The following is a 20,761-nucleotide window of genomic DNA, read 5'->3' on the forward strand; positions in this document are numbered from 1 at the left end:
CCTGAAAAGAATAAAAGACTTCAATGCTCCCACTAAAGCTTTTAACTCAGTCTGTGAAAGCTGTTGCATTGTGTCTGCGGTTCTGGAGCAACATCTGATAAAAAACACTTATGAGCATATGCATTATGGGTATTGTAGGATCTAATGTTTTGGCATTACTTTATAAAGTATGTCGCTCCCAAGTCCCCCAACTTCACGGAGTCGCAATATTAAATTGCTCACATACATCACTTATATCCATGGCAACAACCTTTTGACATAGAGGCTGGATGATTTCTTTGCTATGAATATGCTGGAGGAGATGATGGGATTATAGAGCTCTGTTTTAGTCGAGGGGAACAATACCACATTAAAGATGACGGCACTACAGCACTCAGCTTTCCTTTGATGCACTCTCACGACAGAACTAGTTTTAGGCACACAATAAATCAACACAACAATAGTACATTTAGGATTTTAATATACAGTTTTCAAGATAAAGTTCTTTGATAAACAAAGGGACAGTTTTTTTGGCTATATAAAAAGCTATTTAGAAACCAGTGACTAGACTTCGAGACAATAGTGGCTGTGTGCTTACACGTTCAGGTATCAAATACAGACACAATTTGCTCCGAGTGAAGAGGAAACTCACACAATTCAGAATAAACGTCTCACTGACTGATTTACAAGAATCACTTCATCAATAGTTTGAACCACGTTACTACACACCGAGCCATTTAGAATGAGCTACACTCCCAGGAAAAATGCAGAGAAAGAGAATACGCTTCAGGAGGTCAGTTTACACTTGTCACATCAACAACAACAACAACAACAAAAAAGTGGGCTATCAAGAAATCACTCAACTAAATACAAAAAAAAAAAAAAAAAAAAACTCTTGAAGTTGAACTTTTTTAATGGTTAGAAACTGAGCTGGTGCGAGGGCGTAGAAACCGAGATCCCTGGACAGGTTTACACATCGGCCCACAATGGCCTGATGGTGTTGGTAATAAAAAGAGTTGTCGAACAGGCTGCAGGGCATTATGTTGCAGTGGTGCTTTGTTTCTGCACATTTCCTCCATTAACTCCAAGAACTGAAGGCGGCGCCAACCAGCGGCTCCGTCCACCGCCCTCTCTTGGAGCTCATAAACTGCAGTTCATTGAAGCCAAAGGGTTTTTTTTCCCCCCCCCGATACGTATATTTCTAGCACGACGGCGAGCCCTGGGTGCTGTCCAACCTGTTGTGATTTATACTTTGTAGTAAATTTCTTCTTCCTGTATTGATGCTGCTGAGGGCAAACTGACCTCCACGCTGAGAGAGACACCCGGAGATAGTGTGCTACTACCACAAGAGCACAAGAGACAGACAGAGATTAGGTGTTTGGCAGTGCAGAATCGTATGCAAAAGATTCATCGCAATATACAGTATACCAACGCACATCACACCTGGGTCATTACAGAGCGCACACGTATTTAAAGAGTTCCTTTATGAGGTTAAACAAGCAGAAATAAAGGCTTGTAAGTGTCATTTCCGCTGCCATGATATCATAATATGCATTAAACGGTTCGGTGGTTCGGCTCTCACGACCGCTTCACTGCATTAGGTTGTATTAGTGGTGTGGACCTTGTTCTGACCCAGGTCTGATCGGTAGGATTAAGAAAAGAGAGTTACAGTACAATACACTTGTAAATTTATACACTGGGAAAAAACATTTCATTGGTTCTCCTTAGAGACTCAAGTAATTCGACTGCAAAGGGTATTTCAGGTAAAACGAAACCACTGTAAAATAATTGACAGTCTGTAAAGCCACGCCCCCTGAGGTCACTGGTACACCTTTACCGCTCGCACTCCTTCTTGATACAGCGGGCTCTTCATTTCAGACTGAAGCAGCCACAGATGGCTGGCGGCTGGCGTTTTTGCCGGATGAAATAACAGTCATCGCCGGCCATGATGGTAGCTGTAACTAGCTCACTAACTAAGCTAACGGGTGCAGTGTGAGTTAATTAAAAGCGCCGTCTCCAACTGACTTTTTATTCTCTCAGTCTGACTTCATTTCAAGATGAAAACATTGTACGTCGGGTCTTAAATATGCTCTTGATGGCTCCATACATGATTATCAGCTAAACGCTGGAGGGCAGGCTGAACAGACTGAGCTGCCTCGTTGTGATTGGATAACTATGGATCACTATTTAAAGGACGGGTTTAGGAAACAAGGAGTCAATTGTTGTGTTGCCTTTGAAATAATTTACACTCTTGAGGTAGCACTTCATTTGACAGTTATTACAGGAATAAATAAATAACTTGAAAATGAAAAGGCTAGTTGGTATTTACTATAAACTTTACCATGAGTATTGGTTAACATCTATAAAGTCCAGCGGTTGTGCAGTTGTTACAATGCAGCATTGGCACTTTGTTGTGATAATAATTGAATTATGCTGCAATGACCTAGTATTGAAAATCACTCTGCATGTTAATATGTTACATCTCATACCAGTAATTATATTGCTTTACTAACATAATAATAAAGATATGTATCATTGCTTTAATTCAAGTCTCTACAATGTTTATTACAAGTAATTATCTTGTCATTATCTGGTGATTACTGTTAAATAAAGTGTCCCTTGTGAATAAAGGCAGGATTTAAACTCAATCTCTCCAAACTGTGAAACTCTGCATTGATTTGTTTCGTCTTTCACCCGACTATTGTCCAACACACAACTCCACTCCGTCGTCTTGACCGAAAGAAAAAAAAACGTGCAGCTCAATTACTTGAGAATCTAAGTGGAACAGATGGATTTTTGTTCACAGCGCATTCATCATAAGAGCACCAAAGAAAGTGTACAGTTTATATACAGCCCAAAGTGTGAGGCGTGACAAGATGCAACAGTGTAGTGCAGATATTTATTTTGAGTCCGGTCCACGCTGAGTCCATCACTTTCAATTCTCTTCCGCGGTGTTGTGTTCCTTTACTTCCCACTGTCTTCATATTCTCTCCATGCCATTTCTTCTGTAGTGTTTCATTCGATTGCATTCCAACTCCATCTCCACCTCAATTAGTCCGCTCCAAACCTTTCATTTCCACTCAGGTCCGTGTTTGTGTATCTCTGAGACCAGCCCAGATATGTTTGAGTCACCTGGATATTTTACAATATACAGTGTCAATGTTGCTGTGTACGTTTACATCCTCCAATCCGCCGTCCTCTCTGTTTTTTCCTCTCGCAAACCGTCATTACTGCAGAGACGCACTGCGCTATAGTTTAATTATTGTAAGCCTTGTTCCCGTGTGTGCAGCATTACATGAACTGTACTGTTACAGCGGCTGTAGGCTGTAAATTGAGTCCAGTATTTCTAAAGGCTGGATCAGCCCACATGTACAGCTGGATGCCGTATTTGAGTTATTATACAAGGTTGCACTCTATGAGTAATTAGCCAATCCCCATCGTTCCAACAGTGACACATTTAGAAGATGATTGGCGTTGATTACACCTCCCTTAAGATACAGATTCAGTACAGTTAACCATATTATTTATCTTCTGTTAATTTGAACAAATATTGGCACATAATCTGTACAATCATGTCCAATAGTATTATATTCTCCTGCCACTTCGAGCACGAGGCCTGCGGGGAATAATTTGTATGTAATCTAAAGAATCTAACCTGATTCAACTTCTTGTGTGGAAGCAGACGTGAGACCGGCCAGGAGACCGTCCCAGCTGTCTCGTGATATTCAGGCATATAAGGTCTACAGCAGGGAGGTTTGTAAGTCTTAAAGGTTTCAGGCAGGATTGCTAAAAATATGTAATGACCCTGTTTTAAGAGCACTCCAGGGCACGAGTGTAAGAAGAGTTTGCTCTTTGTTAGATTTCCTGGGTTATTTGGTTACTGTAAGTGTACAGAAATATTGTAAGGAATGAATTTGAGGATGTAGGACACTGGCTGAATGTGATTATTCAGTGTCCAACTTCCTTCATGCACCCATTTGAAAATGTGAACCAGACTAGGTAAGGCAAATCTCTCCTCGCTCAGTCTGCCAGAGGCGAGTGAAATCATCCCCCGATGAGGAACGTCTGCTCAGCAGTTGGAGCCGGCAGGTGTGTAGTTACTCAGCTCCCTGCGGATGGTGCTGAACGGCGACAGCTCCAGCTCGGTGGTGCACTCGTGTTCGTTGTCGTCGCTGGCCGTGGCCGATGAGGGCGCGTGGTTGCAGCAGCAGCAGCAGCAGCAGCAGTCCAGGAAGGCCCTGCCCAGCGGGCGGCACAGGAGCAGCAGCAGCGCCGGCGTCACGGCGGCGCGGCAGAAGAGCAGCAGCTGTGAGAGAAGGTGGAGGACGGACATGGTGTGCTCGGGGACGCCCGCCGCCATGTACGCGGACACGATGTTGCAGATGTTCTCGGGCACCACGCACGCGCCGTACACGATCGCCAGCGCCACGACGGTGCAGTTCATCTGGCTCTCCAGCCGAATCTGCTTCTTGTTGCTGCGCACGCTGGACTGCTCGGCGCGGCGGATCTTGCGCGCCGTCACCAGAGAGCACCCGATGGTGAAGAGGGTGGGGAGGCAGAAGTAGCAGCCGAAGCACCACCACAGCCGCGCGCCCTCGTACGTCAGGCCCAGCACGTAGAGCATGTCGGGGAGCGACGTGGAGATCCTGATGATGCAGCGTTCCACGGGCGGCTCGTCCGGGATTCCCGTGTCCTCCACCACCAGCTGCCTGATGAGGAGCTCCGGGAGGGCCAGCAGGAGAGCGCCGATCCAGATGACGGCGAGCTTAGCGGTGGTGGAGGTGCAGTTCTCGATCATCTCGTAGTACATCTGGACGTTGGTGGCCGCGCGGAAGCGGTCGATGCACAGGGCGCACAGAGTGAAGGTGGTTACGCCGAGGGAGGCCACCTGAGGGAAACAGACAAAGACAAATTCAAGAAATCTCTTCATGTGCTGTATAAATAAACTTGACAATAATCACTTCAACCGCCAGATGAGCTTGTCAGGGCCGCAGTGTTAAATGAATAAAACAGTTGCAAGGATGTGACAAAAATGCTCTCCTATGGAGAAACCGTCTCCCACTGTCTTGCAGAACCTTAAGGGAGGACTGTCGGTGCAGTAAACGAGTAGGTGCCTTCGCGTCAAACAAACAAAGGCGGTCCTGCGAGATGTCAACCCGCCCCAACGCCACGGAAATAAACGGCGGGGCACAGAGGAGTGGCGTTGGCCTTTCGGGTGGACCTGACACTGGTGTAATTACAAGCAGTGGAGCAACAGAAGCACAATGGCGGGCTGTAAGCGGCTATAAACACTGCGTAGCATCCCTGAATGTGTGTGTGTCTGTGTGAGAGAAGAAAAAACAGACACAGAGACCACACACACACACACACACACACAGACACACACACACACACACACACACACACAGCTAGCGAGTGACAGGGTGGATGAAAAGCACAGCACTCATTCATTCCTGTGTTTTCACGCCTCTTGTTCAATGAGTCTCACTAATTAACGCGCTTCCTAAACATTCAACTGTTTTCCTGCTAATGTTTCACTCAGAACCGTCATGGTATCAAACTAATTGCCTCCACATTCTCAAATGTAAAATAATCGGGAAGTTGTGAGCGAGCGAGCGAGCGAGCACGATGTCTCAGCACTGGAAAGCATCTGTTGTCATTTTTGGCAAAGAGTGCAATACATTTCTCTGCAGCTGTAGTGTCTGTCTGTGTGTGTGTGTGTGTGTGTGTGTGTGTGTGTGTGTGTGTGTGTGTGTGTGTGTGTGTGTGTGTGAACCAGTTTTTTCAATGATTTAGCCTCCAGCACTTTTTCTCGCTCTGACTCTCATCACTTTTCTCTCGTCTGTTTCTCTCTCCTTTAGCTCCTCACTCTCTTTCCTCCCTCATACATCCCTCCTTCCTTTCCTCCGTTCATATCAAATTTAATTACAACAGCCAGCTTCCCAGATGGCCCTAGTGAGCCACGGCTTTAGTGCTCCAAACACATACTTTCTGGACAGATATAGAAGTACACACTGCAAGATGTTCTGTGTATCTAGGCCTCTCTCTCTCTCACACACACACGCACGCGCACGCACACGCACACATGCACGCACAGACTGACCCTCTGACACACATGGTTGCCTCACCAGACTAATGAAGGAAGCAGCGAAGGATAAGTGGGGTAGATACAGCAGTTGCATGCTCCAGCACTATGGTCAGTAACTGTTATCAACGTGACTGTGTGTGTAAATTAAGTCCCATTACGCAACATTCTTGTAGCTGTCATTGTAGTTAATTGTTTGGAAATTCAGCCAAAGCAAAACAATTATTATTCATTAGCTTTTTTAAGCGATGCATTTATTTTTTTTTCAGCGCAACTTGGAGGAGATTTAAACCAAAGCGTATTTATGCGAGTGTTTTATTCACACTGTAATCGGATTAAGCCTTCAGGTGATTCGGGCAGGTGTCAACATATTGAGTGCACTTTGCAGATGCTGCCCTTTTACACTTAGTTACCCGTGCTCGGAAAGCCAGCAAAGTGGAATAAATGCAGGAGACTGTGCAGCAGTCTTTATCAAAGTGAAATTATGAAGAGCCGAGAGTGAAACGAGCTCATGTTAAGTTAAAGAGTTTGCTCTTCTTTTGGTGGCAGAAACATTGTAGGACATGCTGTCATAACCAAAACACAGCCTCCTTCTGATCAAGTCATGAATGAAGACATTAATGCATGTGGGCATTGCAGTAAACACGCTAACCTCGTCACTATCTGGCATGTCGTAAACATTAAACTGTTTACGCCGTGGAACGACCCTTTATACTGCCGGGACCTTGACCGAGAGAAGAAGCTCACAATCCAATCCAATTGTGTTTTGTGTAACAGCCATGAAGTATCAGTCTGGAGCCGTTATGACACTCGAGTTCAAACTGGATTTGAACAGCATCACCTCATCGCCACCATGAATAAAACACAAACATACTGATACCGACACGCAGCAATTCTCCTCGCTTCACCCACCCGTTGGTGTGGACACCACTCACGACAAGTGCTCTCCAGTTTTTCCTCCATTCGACAGCGAACACACTACAACGCTGCATGTCCAGGTATGGATTTTTGTGATTTAACGGAGAACCATGAGGTGTTTTTTCACACATCAGTAAAAAAAGAGTGTCATTGCATCCCTAGAAAACATACACTATTTTCTATTTTATAATAGAAAACATATTCAGCTCTACCCACTTCTTCCTCAGTACACCTGCATTCTCATATGGTGGCTTCAGTGGAACACACACACACACACACACACACACACACACACACACACACACACACACACACACACACACACACATGCAGTACACATGGACAGGTGCTCTTGCACATTGTGAATATTTCATGGCTTGAACAACAGTGCTGGAACAGTTTTAAAGGCTGTCATGGAAGACCCGGAAACCCAGCTTTGATCAGCGTGTTGGGGCGGAGAGGGAGGGCAGGGCGAACGAGCATAGCTTTGTACTAGAGGGGAGATACGAGAGAGAGAGAGAGAGAGTCCAAGAGTCAGGCTTGGTAGGGTGACACGTGTGTGTGTGTGTGTGTGTGTGTGTGTGTGTGTGTGTGTGTGTGTGTGTGTGTGTGGGGCGGTTATGCAAATGTATGAGAGAAGAAAAAAAGTGGAAGAAAGAAAGAAATGAGTAAAAGGGAGACAATAGCAAAGGAACGCATCAGTGAGTTGGAGACAGTCCGATGTGACAGGAAGAGAGAAATAAGCCGATGTCTTCAGAATGATAATCAATGTTAATGTGGCATTTCTTTCAAAAAGTAGCTTTTACTCTGTCATGTTCATATTAGTTGCTGGCAAGATGAGAGGCATGCCTGCCTCAGGGTGGAAGGGATGATTACAAATTCTTTTTCAGAAATCTTTCCAGTGAATTTCTTTTTTGTTGTTGTGCTATTTATGTTTGTTTTTTTCTGCCCCCATTTTACGCAATACACAGGTTACAAGAGTTGAATGAGAAGATACCACTCTAATGTTTGTAAAACAGATAAAAGGTTAGCACTACCTTACCGATCACCAGCCTACATGCTAAGCTAAGCTAACCGGCTGCTGGCCGGAGCTTTACAGAGATGAGCGGTATCCATCCTCTCGTCCAACTCTCAGCGTGAGAGAAAATGTGTCTATTTAATATACAGTTTTGTGAAATATCTGCAAATTGTGTTTTTTCGACACACCCTCATTTCAAACCAACTCGTAAAATGACGATAAACGCTTGTGACGTACCGTTTTTCCACTTGATATTTTACATTTATTCTCCACCTTGGACTTCAAGGGGGTGGGAAAAAAAGAACATAAAAAAAGGCTTTTCATCTCCAACACATGTCTGGCTGTCTATCTGCACAGCAGGTGAGCGAGACATTTCCTCCGGTGCTGTTTTTAATAACGGCCCATTAACTTCCTGATTAAAGGTCCTGTGAGCTGGTGGCACAAAGACCTCGTGTTATTAATTGGGTTTTAACAACGACTGGTGGAGCCTACTGTGGCTATACAGCCGCCGTCAGGGGTAATGGGTGCTATCAGGTGATGAATGGCTAATGTGGGGACACAAAAACAACACACACACACACACACACACACACACACACATACATACAGTCGTATAACAAAGCCAATGAGACAAAGGGTTATTCCAGCTGCAGTCCTATTTCCAGGCTGAGTGTGTGACCCAGTGCAGGCTCCAGTAGACCATAACTCTAACTAGAGAGACCGAGCCTCTGACAGCCACCATCCGTCTCACAGCTGGGCTGCGAGAGTGAGACAGGAAGTGATGTATGCGAGCCTGCATGCACAGTTATAAGGGTGTGTGTCTGTGCGCGCATCCACATTCATGCAGGGTTAGTAAAATGGGTATTTCATTGTGGGTGCATATGAGTTCAAGTGTGGTTGGTGGATATGTATGTGTGTGTGTGTGTGTGTGTGTGTGTGTGTGTGTGTGTGGGATTACAGCTAAATCCTTCCTTGTGGGCTGAAAAAGATTTTTTCTGTGATGACGTGAGAGCAAAACACTTTAAAAGCCCTTATCTCTCTTTGTTGTATATTGTATTGTATTCTATTGTGTTGTGCTCCAGCCCCGCACAAACATCCTCAACACAAATTCCCCCTGTGTGTCCTAAGCTTTCCACAACGCTGTTCAGTAGCCGTCTGGCGTGTTTTAATCACATCTCATGATCTTCTTCAGCAGTTTGAATTGGACCTGTTGACTACTTTTAAGGCAATACTTTCAAATTTGGGGGAAAACACACTCATTTGTTTTTGTGAGTCCGGCTGCTTGATTGATAGCACTCGCGCGCGCGCGTGTGTGTGTGTGTGTGTGTGTGTGTGTGGTACATTAGCTTAGCGAGAGTCCTGTCGTCACCGGGAGGTTGCCAGGCAACCAGCTGGGGGACGACTGTGCGATGTGATGGAAAGCTCCACAATGGACCTTTCGCTAAATGTGTCTCGTGTTTCCAAAGTAAAGAACAAACTTACAGTCAATTGGATTCTATTCTATTCCACGAACAATAGGATCTCTACCAGCCGGGAGCCGAGAGGGTCTCCAGCAAGTAGGGCGAACGCTCATAAATCATCATCTTTCTTGCTTCAATTAAATGAAGAGCAACCATCCATTACAGTGTTCAACTCTATTCTGCAGCTTTCTGCCTTTAAAAAGTCTTTTACAGTGAGTCTGAGCGGGTTTCTTCTGTACAATGCATTTCTCTTCCATTAAACTATAACCTGACCTGTGGCAGATTGTCCCCGGGACGTTTAAAAATTGATTTCACTCTCAGTGTACAGGAGCTGCTGCAGAAGTCCAGTTCTTTATCACCGATCCCCACCCCTTACGTTATCTTCTCCTCCATCACGTTCCTTTAAGGTCGGCTACCGGCCGGCCTGTTCCACGTCGATCTGAAACCGATACGCAGTTCATACTCATTTCACCAACACACCTAATTGAAAATGGTAATTATCCAATGAATATTTTACATTTACATGGATAATTACCAATTTAGTTAATTGCATCCAACAGCAAGCCTAATCTTTGCTCCACGCTGTTGTGTGGTCTTGTCTCATCGTTCAAAACACGATATCTACTCAACCACGGACAAAAAGCTGACTGAATGCACTCACCATCATGCATTATGTAGAGGCATAATTATACACCCCGGCACATTTACATATCCTCCAATTACCTATCATTCGAATGTCTCATAGACGGGTGGTGCAGCGGAGAGGGTGTGAGACCGTGTGTGTCTGTGTACTTGCTTTGTGTATGTGTGTAACTGTCGCGTCTATACTGTAACTGTGTGTGTGTGTGTGTGTGTGTGTGCATCCGGCGTTCTACCCCAAATATGTGTGTGTCAAAGTGCTTCCATACCGTATGTAAGTGTGTGTGAGTGTGTCTTCCCTTGAGGCTGGCTTCTAATCACAGATAGCTGATGCAGACAGAGACAGAGAGAGAGAGAGAGAGAGAGAGACAGAGAGAGAGAGAGAGAGAGAGAGAGAGAGAGAGAGAGAGAGAGAGAGAGAGAGAGAGGCCGTGATCTGTAGAGAGAAGGCCATCCCACCCATCTGGAAGATCAGCACACCCTACTGGCTTTGTGTGTGTGTGTGTGTGTGTGTGTGTGTGTGTGTGTGTGTGTGTGTGTGTGTGTGTGTGTGTGTGTTTGCACAGGCATGCATCAAAAGGCCATGAGTGAACAGGCCACATGTCCAGGCTAGATAGTCAACAGACAGACATGAGGATGGATGTATATAAGTGTGCATCTCTTTTTATCGACTTTCTTGACACAAGGTCACAAGGTCTGGTTGTTGTCAAAGTTATAGTTTTTATTATTATAGTTTGGGATTATGGGAACACCAGAAACAAAACAGCGCTGAGACGTCGGCTCTCCTGGTCCTGTGAAATGTCCATATATTGCTGGATGTTACTCAGCATGCAGACTGACTGCATTTGAATTTCTGATTACAAACTTGAAAGTGTGTGTGTGCGTGTGTGTGCGCGTGTCTGTTTGTGTGTGTGTGCGAGTTGGAACCGTGAATGTGTCAAGTTGATGTATGTCCTGCCATTACCACCGATTTCAATGGGTCTACCTCCGGCTCTCTGTGGCTCCATGCAGCTCTCTCTCTCTCTCTCTCTCTCTCTCTCTCTCTCTCTCTCTCTGTCTCTCTCTCTTTCTTTCCCCCAATCTATGGCTCTCTCTCTCTCTCTCTTTCCTCAGCCTCTGTCGTTCTGTGCTTCAATAGTCAACTTCTTTCTCTCTGCCTGCTGAAGCACGCTACAGCAAAGTCAGCCAAAAGTTTCAGACTGCAGGGCATTGTGCAGCACAGTGTGTATGTGTCTATGAAGGGCACAAACTAAAGGATTCACCAGACAGTTAATAGGGTTATGTTTTACAGAATAGAATAATGCACAAGAGAAAAATGTTTTCATTATTGTCCTACACCACATAAATTGTCACCAAAGAAAATATTTTGCACATCCTATTGATCAAAAAAGCCATTAAATGTCACTCTTTGTAGAATAATATTGATATGGCTGGCCTTCAGGTGGAATTACCAATAAACCACAAAGGAGTCTGTAGAGAGATTTATGTCTCATGATGGAGATTTGCAATTAGCTGTTAATCAGGTTTTTTGTTTTAAAGGTGTGCTGCGAACACAGCCATCTCTGTCTACTAATGGGTATAGTCATTAATAATAGAGACATCCATTAAACCATATGAAGAAGGTTTTACAAATCTTATAAAAATCTATTTAATTCTCCATATTGCATTAAATCTACACGTTCTATATACATAATTTATACATTATGTTTCCTGATACAATATTGTTAAACAATCAGATTTGCAGTGTTTGTCATTTACTCCCATCATCCTATTCTTTTGGACTCCTGTGCTTTTATGCTCCAATAAACGGAACCAATAGACATCCGCCAATAAAGAGCAATGTTGCATTCAAAAATATACACAATTTGTTTTACTATTAAAGCGCAACATTCTATACTTGCCTTTTCACATGGGGATTCGTAAGCATCTCTTTATTTGGGAGGTAATGAGACTAAAATCCCTGCGTTACAGCGGCACAGTTGGGAATGAACGTTGACAAATGACTCGTTCCCGCCTCTGGCTCATAAAATGCTTACTGCACTCACTGCTTATTTGTTACTTTAGCCTACTTTCCAGTCTTATCCCAATCAACAGCCAGGTGCAAAAACCCAATTATTGCCCATTAGTTTTGCCTGAATTTGCTGCTCTGTGCATCACTTGAGAGCCTGGAGAGGTCGTCTGCAACGACAGCAGCCAGGAACAGGAGCGTGTCGGAGGTAATGCAGACTGGCTGCAACCCACATCTTTACTTTGTGCAGCATTCTCACAATGTCCCTGTGTCGTTGTGTCACATGTCACACCTAGAACCGCTTAATCTTTGAGGTTTGCACGATTCCATGCTCTACTAAACACTGAATTAAACAAGGTTTACTGAAGGCAGAGCAGTGGGACGCTACTCTCCTAAGGGACGGTGATGCGTTATCTATACCATCTTGTGATTATGCACGCATGGACACGTGGAGTTGGGCTGCGTGGTTGTGTGGGAGTGTTGTGTGTACATCCAAGCGTTTGTGTCTTTATTTCAGGACAAATGTTGACATTCCCCATGGCTGAATTTGGGTTAAGTGAAGTATAAAGTCACTGACTGGGGTGACTGTGTGTGAGTGTGTGTGAGTGTGTGTGTGTGTGTGTGTGTGTGTGTGTGTGTGTGTGTGTGTGTTTTCTGAATGTTCCACAGGGAGAAAGTGAACCCCAGGCTGCATTACTCATGGCCTGTTTTGATGCATGGCTATGCACACACACACACACACACACACACACACACACACACACACACACACACACACACACACACTCCAATGCACACGTCCTGATAAATATTCACTATAGAGCACATGCAGTTATGAATGCACAGAGACAATAAGGCCCGCCCCTCCACAAACACACTGCATTAAGAATAGCCATTGGTCCATGCAGTGTAAGTTGGTTATTAAAGTTATTAATGAATATCCCGTAGTCTTTCGGTAGCTCATATGCAATAACACATGCACTCATTCAAACATACCGTATGCACTCACCAGGTGTTTGCAAAAGAAACATCAAATGGGAATGGGATACAGTATGCACTACAGTAACTGGTCAGTGAAGACAAAACCTTCCCAGCAAGATTACAGAAAAGAAGAGATGAAGGTGCAAATGCAAGCAATCACTAATTGATAGTCATTTGAAATCATACAGCTAACTAACTGTACCCCACTTTTATGTGAATATGAGCAGACTTAGGTTGTGACTCCAAATCATATTCACATTTCTTTGTGACCTATTTTCTGTTAGTGGCATCATTCCTTAACCGAGAGGCGACATACCTGTATTTCAAAAGAACAGGGAACATGATTGGATATGGTGAAATGAATATGAACTCATGATGCAGCTCCACAAACTGATCTTCACATCAATCTGCAATCCGAAGCTATGGGAGCTCCACAATTTGTGAAAATCAAAGCTCAACATCCCCAAAATGAGTCAGGTGTGGGCATTCTTGCATAGACGCTGATTTGAGGATAATAGCATGGTTCACCCGCTCATATTATCACTTCATGATGCGACAGCCCTCCCTGCCTGCTGGCACTGTGGTCTCCGGAGGGCGTCACCGGTTCTGGCTCACTGCCTGGCTATAGAAAGCCGCCTCTCTCCCGTGACTTAGTCTTTTCTGGGGTTGATTACATTTGCTGTCCTCTTTTTTTTTTTGCTACACTGCACAGCACACCCCTCACTTACTCGTGCAGCTAAGCTGCCACCCGTACTGTAAGTTCATTGCTCCCAATTTGGTTGGATGTTTCATTCATGATGTATTTGGGTTAACACCCAGCCTACCCCTCTGTGTCCCTCCTTCAGCCCGGTTTGTGACTACGGCTATTCAAGACAAGCTTAAGACCCCAGAGCTGGAAACCCATGTTTTGTACAAAAGACATTCACCTCGCTGGTGAATCCGCCGCTGGTGTAATTACGATGAGCACACAAAGGGAAAGGTATGGTGTAAAAACAATCAAGCATCCATCCATTTCACATTGAACAAACTAAACAAGGAGTACACTGAGTGTGCGTGTGCGTGTGTGTGTGTGTGGGCAGGACTATGGGTTACCTATAACACGTTGTAACAACATGTATAGACGGTGAAAGCAACAGGAGAAGCCTGTTTCAAATAAGTCCGACTGAATGAGAGACAGTATGATGTCTCCATGCCTTGAGGGTGAGGTGAGGCAGGTGTACAACAAGTGACAATCAGAGTCTCCTTGTTATTGGCTGAGGTGACGTCCTATGGCCAGACAGGCCTTAAAACCCGAAGCTCAACTCTTTAAATCCATTTGCTCTGGAAACAAGAGAGTGAAACTTCATGCTCAACCAGGGGGATGGTTGAGCCGTTATGAATCGTCTGTCATCCCTGCAATGCTGCCTGTATGGCTTCAAAACGCCACTACCATGCGAATGAATGGCCTCTGAGATATTCAGAGCAGAATGAAACAGTAGAGTGATTCATTTACCTCCACGTAGGGCACCACTTTGCAGGTGAATTCCCCCAGCAGCCAGGACTTTGTCAGCTCATGAAAGACCACCATGGGCAGGCAGAAGAAGATGAGCACAAAATCCCAGACCGCCAGATTGGCCAGCAGCGAGTTGGAGATGCTCTTCATGTAATAGTTCTGGCACACGATGCACAGGATGGCGATGTTGCCGGCGATCCCCACCAGGAAAATGACCCCGGAGACGCACGTGATGGCGTAAGCGCCGTAAGTCTCACTCGTCACCGGGTAAAAGGGGTTCTTGATCTCGTCCCCGAAGTCCTGCGAGCTGGGCGGGGTGATGGGCGTGGCGTCCCAGGGGTTCTCCTCCCTGAAAGTGAAGAACTCGCTCCTCCTGGTGAAGAGGTCAAAGGGCAGGTCGGTGGAGGTGAGGGCCACCGGCTTGGGGATGGGTTCCCACGACGACGCGTGGGGCTGAGCCAAGACCCCGGAGCTTTTGTTCTGCCGGGTTCTCCCCCTCTTGGAGGCTTTCTTCTGCTCGTCTTTTGTGCCCCTCTTGTGCCTGTCCCCCTCCTCGGGTCCCCCGCCTCCGTCTCCCCGGCCCATTGACGAGGGCTTAGCCGCATTGTACTGTCCACCTGCTGGCGTCCCCGTACTACTAAGACCGCCATTCAACTTTATCCGCTTATTGTGGTGGCGCGTCGGCTCCCAATGCGAGACGGCGTGGGGGTCCTCCACGGGTGTCACAGTCCGACTGAAGTCGCGTTTGATGTGTCCGATGCGCCGCGTCTCTCCCGCAATTACCCTCTTCCAGGGAGGAGTGGAGTTCAGGGGCCCTCGGATAATTGCCCGTTGCTCCTGCAGTTCCGCTGAGGACGCACCTGTGGCGTAGCCCGACGAGAGCGCGCGGTCCCGGGCTTTGTTTTGACGAGTCTCGCGCGGCGGCCCGTGGAAAGTCCTCGCGGAGTACGCGCTGGCGTTGCTGTCCTCTTTCGCTCGCACTTCTCCATTGTTTCTCAGAGATAGCAAAACGTGCGCGTGGGCTAGTAACACAAACAACGTCCTCGGCGGGAGAATCTGCATGGTCCAGGAATGATTGGGCGCAGATGTAATCCTCACAAGTGCATCTTCATACCTCCGTGGCGGCGCGGGGATGCTCGTCCGTTCAGTCGACACCCATGTCGGAAACGGCACACTCGGGAGCTCACGGCTTCAAGGAAACAGGCGACATGCACTCGAGCTCTGCAAACTTGGAAGTTCTATATCCCACCTCCTTGTCTCGCGCTATGCAGTAATCTCCAAATCGCCGCCTCGCTCCCAGTGTCACTCCCGTGCCCAAAGTCTTGACATTACCGAGCAGGACAGTGCATCAGAGTCCGCATCCAGCGGAAAGGACGCAAAGAGAGGTAGAGAGAGTATTGCTGCATATCCACGCACGCAGTCCGCAGCTCATCCCGTTTCCAGCTGTGGGCAATAGCGTCAAGAGAGCCCCGTCTTCGCTCTCTCCCTCTCTCTCTCCGTGTGTTGGTGCGTTAGTTTAGTGGGTTGGGTCGCGGCAGGAGCAGCGTCAATGCGGTGCAGTCCGGGTAAAGCCCCCTAGGTTGTGATGCACGGGAGTGGAGAGAGAGAGCGAGAGAGAGAGCGAGAGAGTGTGGCAGAGACGGGAAGAGGAGGGGTGGAAATGGCTCTGTTTCTCGTCCCTTCCTCCTCTTCGTCCAGTGCCTCACCTCCTCTGCTTTCTCTCGGATGGTATAGGACCGCGCGCTGGAAGAAAATGGACTCCCCTGGCGGCTAACCCCGATCTGTCACTCTTCATCCATCACGGAGCATCCAGCAGCCCCCCGAGCAGACTCCGGCTCCTGGCCCCCCTCCGGCAGACAAGCCATGCAGCCACGCCCGACAACACGTGCTGATAAATATATTACCCAGTTTCTTTTTTTTCTTTTCTTTTTTTTTGCTGTCATATCGCCGCACATGGACAGCATTACACTATATTACATTATACCATTTCATCTTCCTCGAAAAGCGAATAGAAATAGCTCTTGCACTTGTTTTTAAATGAAAGGCAACTCTCAAAATTAAGTTCTTCCATAAAAATGATGCTTGAAGCCATTTAATTTCATTTAAAGCCTTTAAAACAGACTTGACCATGACCCAAGGGTTTTTATTTATTTATATGAACTACACCTGCAGACTTACAAAGGTTTTCTGACATTTAACCGAGAGGAAACATTTGTAGGTGAGTATCATTTTCATAAGTGTAGTCTGACCTCTCGCTGCGATAATGCACTTACACTTTGACTTGACTCTGTGTCTGCATCTTAGTGTCGTACTGTAATGTAACTCAAGTTTGATATAATGGCATGTTCTCAACTAGTAAATTGCTATCTAGAGAAAAAATTCCCAACCAGGTGCACTGTCCTTGTACAGCAGGGACATATTGTAGTATCCACTAGCAGGGACATGCATCCATGTAGTATCCATGTTAAAGGTTGAAATCTAAAAGACATTGAATGAATAGGCTTAAGGTGAAGGAAATTATGAAATAGTTTGAATATTAAATGGTATAATCAAAGTTATTTGTTCAAATGTTTTGAAAACCCTGAATAAATAAAAAATAAAAGTAACAAATGGCCGCTTTTTAAAAATGTTTTTATGCTTTTTAGTCACGCACACCCCCACAGATCTGTTATATCAAGGGCCCTTTCCTCAAAACTAGTGTATTCAAGGAAAATGTGTCATAACAAACACAAACAACAACCTGTAACTATATTGTATGTCCTGCTCAATCAATAATTCAAGAGCCTCATGGACGAAATGAAATGAGCACATTATGTCTCAAGTGCTCTAAGCACTGTTCCAAGTGAGCCGTTCACACGGCTGGAGCCTCAGACCACAAACTGCAGACAGTCTGAAGCCTGCGGCCGAAATATACCCACACACCACATATGTGCACAGACACACACAAGTCTGCAAACATGCATTCTTAGAAATGGACGTATTTGCATGTGTACGCAAACACACGGTTGTATACACATGCAGATACTTACATATTTGTGTGCATGTTTTGTCTCCAAAAACATACTCAGGTACTGAGAGAGAGGAGAGCGAGAATTGGCAGACATAGCGGAAAGCTATGGTGACCTTCTACATCAAATAGGTGATTGGAGCCAATTCCGACCAGGCAGACGCACACAGACACACACACACACACACACACACACACACACATACTCACTTACTCACAGCCAAGTTTCACTAGGGGGGAGAATACTGAAGATAGATAACTGGAGCTGCTCCTGCCAATATCTTCATCTGACCTGGATTCCTTTTCAAAGCCAGAAGTTCTCCATGCAAAGTTTTGATGGGCCTTGTGGCAAAAGTGAGTAAACATGGAGGGTTTGTGTGGAGGGTATTTCTCATCCACTTTGTGCATGCTAACTTTTCTTTGCAGAGTGCATGTGTCAAACCATGCATGGTTACTTTGAAATGAATGGAAACAGTTGATATTTTTTTGCCCCATTTGACAGCAAAATGAGTCCTTTACTTGTGTGCCAATCCCCGCAGAGCTACACTCACAGGTTAAATCCTTCAATTTACACTGTGTATCTGACCTTGAACATACCACCAGAGCAACTTACGCGAGCATTTTAATCAGCTGTAAGGCACGGGGGCAACACTCCGCATGTAATTATCATGTCGATTGTGTGTGTGGTCCGTGGAGACTCTGCTAGTTGGCGTGTGTGGGTGGAGATAAAGAAGAGAGGTTCTCTAGCAGATGTACTCATGCGTGGAAGCACTCAACGATTCAGACACAGAGGGACATCAAGGGCACACACCATGCGTACTCACATGAAACTCAAATATTAAGTACACACAGCAGGACACACACACACACACACACACACACACAGTGAAAGTCTGGAGTTTAATGGGGCATGCAGGCGGCAAAAAGAACATGCTAGCGCCATGAAGATTTCATGCGATTTCACTCTATATGTGCTGTGTGAAATATAAATTATACACACATGCGTGCACACACACACACACACACAACTCTATGAATGGAGTGATAATCAGAGACGCACAAAGGCTAAACAAAACAGACAACAGATCCCAAAAACACAAGCCTACAGCTGCATGAGGCTTCAATGAATTATAAGCAGTCAGTTAAATTAAATTAGAGTTCAGTGTGGGAAGCTCCAGTGGGGAAACAGTTTTCATACTTTCACTCATCTAAATTATTTACACTTTCACCTCCCCGCGGTCCTGTCTGTAAAAGTTATTTTCCCCAAATAAATCAATACAAGGGCGGAAATTGTATTAATCAACTAGCCTGTAGCGGCAATTTGTAAGACCATGTCACTGAAATTGTCCCGATGAACGATCAGGATGGGTGGGAGAGTTTTTCACTGACATTGTGATTTCATCGGCGTTTTTTAGTTGCTTCTCAATGAGACTTATAGATTTACGTTCCTGTCGTTCCACTTCTCTCTGTCCGACATCCCCTCACTGTGAGGCTTTTATCCCAATGCTTACAATCTCATACAATGGGCTGTTGTTTTGAGAGCTTTTCCCAACAGTCTTATCCTTTAAGCTTCAACCCTTTATGATGAATTATCTTCCAATAGTGGCAGCACATCTCCATGAGGCTCCTAGTGGTGATGTCTGTTTACCAGACTGTTGCCACATGGTAAACGTTTGACTCAGAGTGGCTCACCGTGTGGCGTTGTATAGCTCAATGGCGCCATCAGGTGTTATTTAAAGGGGTAACCGGAACACTGAAAAGTTCTCTGAAATCCTCGAGTACCATCGCCTGATTTCACTAATATGTCCAATAAACTCTCAAGTTAAAGGCTGTTTTATTTTCTAATGAACTGCAAGTTTAAGGTACTTAGTTTCCCCCATCTTCTTTATTTCACTCGTTCTTTTGTCTACACATTTCCTTAATAGTCTCGCCTCCCGCATAACTTTTGGAAGGAGCCCACTTACCAAAATGCATCCTAATGTCGTTATTGGCTTTAACTTCATCCCACCTTTCACCCTATTTGATTACTTTCCTGTTTCTGTGATTGAGAGCGTAATTATTCTACCATTAAAGAGGGAAAGGCAATCTCATTTAGCTTTCAAAGCGAGATCGGAAAGCCGAAGCAGATGTGATTTTTGAGACGGATACGATAACGGTAAATGATCAAGTCTCCCGGCCACTAATATAGTGGCCATGAGTCATAGAGAGCAGAGACACAGAAGGACTGTGTGACTTATTGGACCTTTGGGACATTTAGTTCAAAACACACATGTTTACAGTGAGCTGCCAAAGGAGCAATTTGTCTTCATGCAATTGGTTGGTGTTTGATGTATTGTATTTTAGGTCGTATGTTCACATGTGCATGTGTTGTGTTTCTCATTGACTGCAAGATAAATTTATTGGTTATTGACAAAAATTAAGGATGAAGTTGAAAGTCGATGGAAGAAAGGACCCTGCCTTCAGTCACAGATCCTGGACTGACAATTGTACATTAATCTTCTCGTTGATGCACAGTTATGGGGAGCAAATTGGTTAGCTGATTACGTTAATAAGAAGAAGAATTTTTAGGGAGTAGTTGCCATCGGAGGAGTGTTGTATGGCAACTTGGAAACGAGACAATTACACGTATGACAAACAAAGAGATGGACTGTTGATAGGACAAACTGCTTTTGAGAAGTTAGGTGTCACAGGTGATGGGTTGTTGCAGTCTTTAGAGTGAAAAGAAATGGGCTGAGCACACACTTCTGAATAATGACAATGGCTTTTTTTGAACATGTGTTGTCAACTTTAATTGCTTGAGGTGCGTTGAAGGAAACTGCCGAGAGCTATAAATTGCTTCAAGGAGCTTCTTAATCATGTGATGCCACTGGATGGCATCGGAGGCAGAGCGGTAATCAATGAGAAGTGGTCTGTTAGAGCACCGAGGAGAGTCTAAGTGTTGCATTCGCACATCCAGGAGACAAGCCACTGCATCATCGAGGCCTCTTTAGCTCTCCTGTGAGTCAACTGGATTTTGGTGAAAACTGTTTTCAATTTGATGGTACCTTCTTTTTGCAGAGCTGTGTCCTCTTCAATCGTGTAATTTTGTCCCATGCAACCTACTATAGCCACATTTAGCTGTGGCTGTGGCTAACATCTGCTTTGCCAGCTAAAATCTTCTCCACTTCCTAAAGT

The 20,761-nt window shown here is 45.2% G+C and overlaps 1 protein-coding gene across 1 annotated transcript; it reads right to left on the minus strand.

Moving 5' to 3' along the window:
- Positions 1–459: 459 nt before the first annotated feature.
- Positions 460–16,362, minus strand: gpr37b (G protein-coupled receptor 37b). The gene is made up of 2 exons (XM_068586912.1): positions 14,581–16,362; positions 460–4,867 (listed from the first exon to the last, which is right to left on the minus strand). The coding sequence occupies exons 1-2, from the start codon at positions 15,640–15,642 to the stop codon at positions 4,049–4,051; spliced, it is 1,881 nt and encodes a 626-aa protein (XP_068443013.1). The 5' UTR covers positions 15,643–16,362; the 3' UTR covers positions 460–4,048.
- Positions 16,363–20,761: the final 4,399 nt, after the last annotated feature.

This window comes from Clinocottus analis, unplaced genomic scaffold (genome assembly GCF_023055335.1).
Source record: "Clinocottus analis isolate CAN_PGR_092001 unplaced genomic scaffold, fCliAna1.0.p SCAF_20, whole genome shotgun sequence".
NCBI classification, from domain to species: Eukaryota; Metazoa; Chordata; class Actinopteri; order Perciformes; family Cottidae; genus Clinocottus; species Clinocottus analis.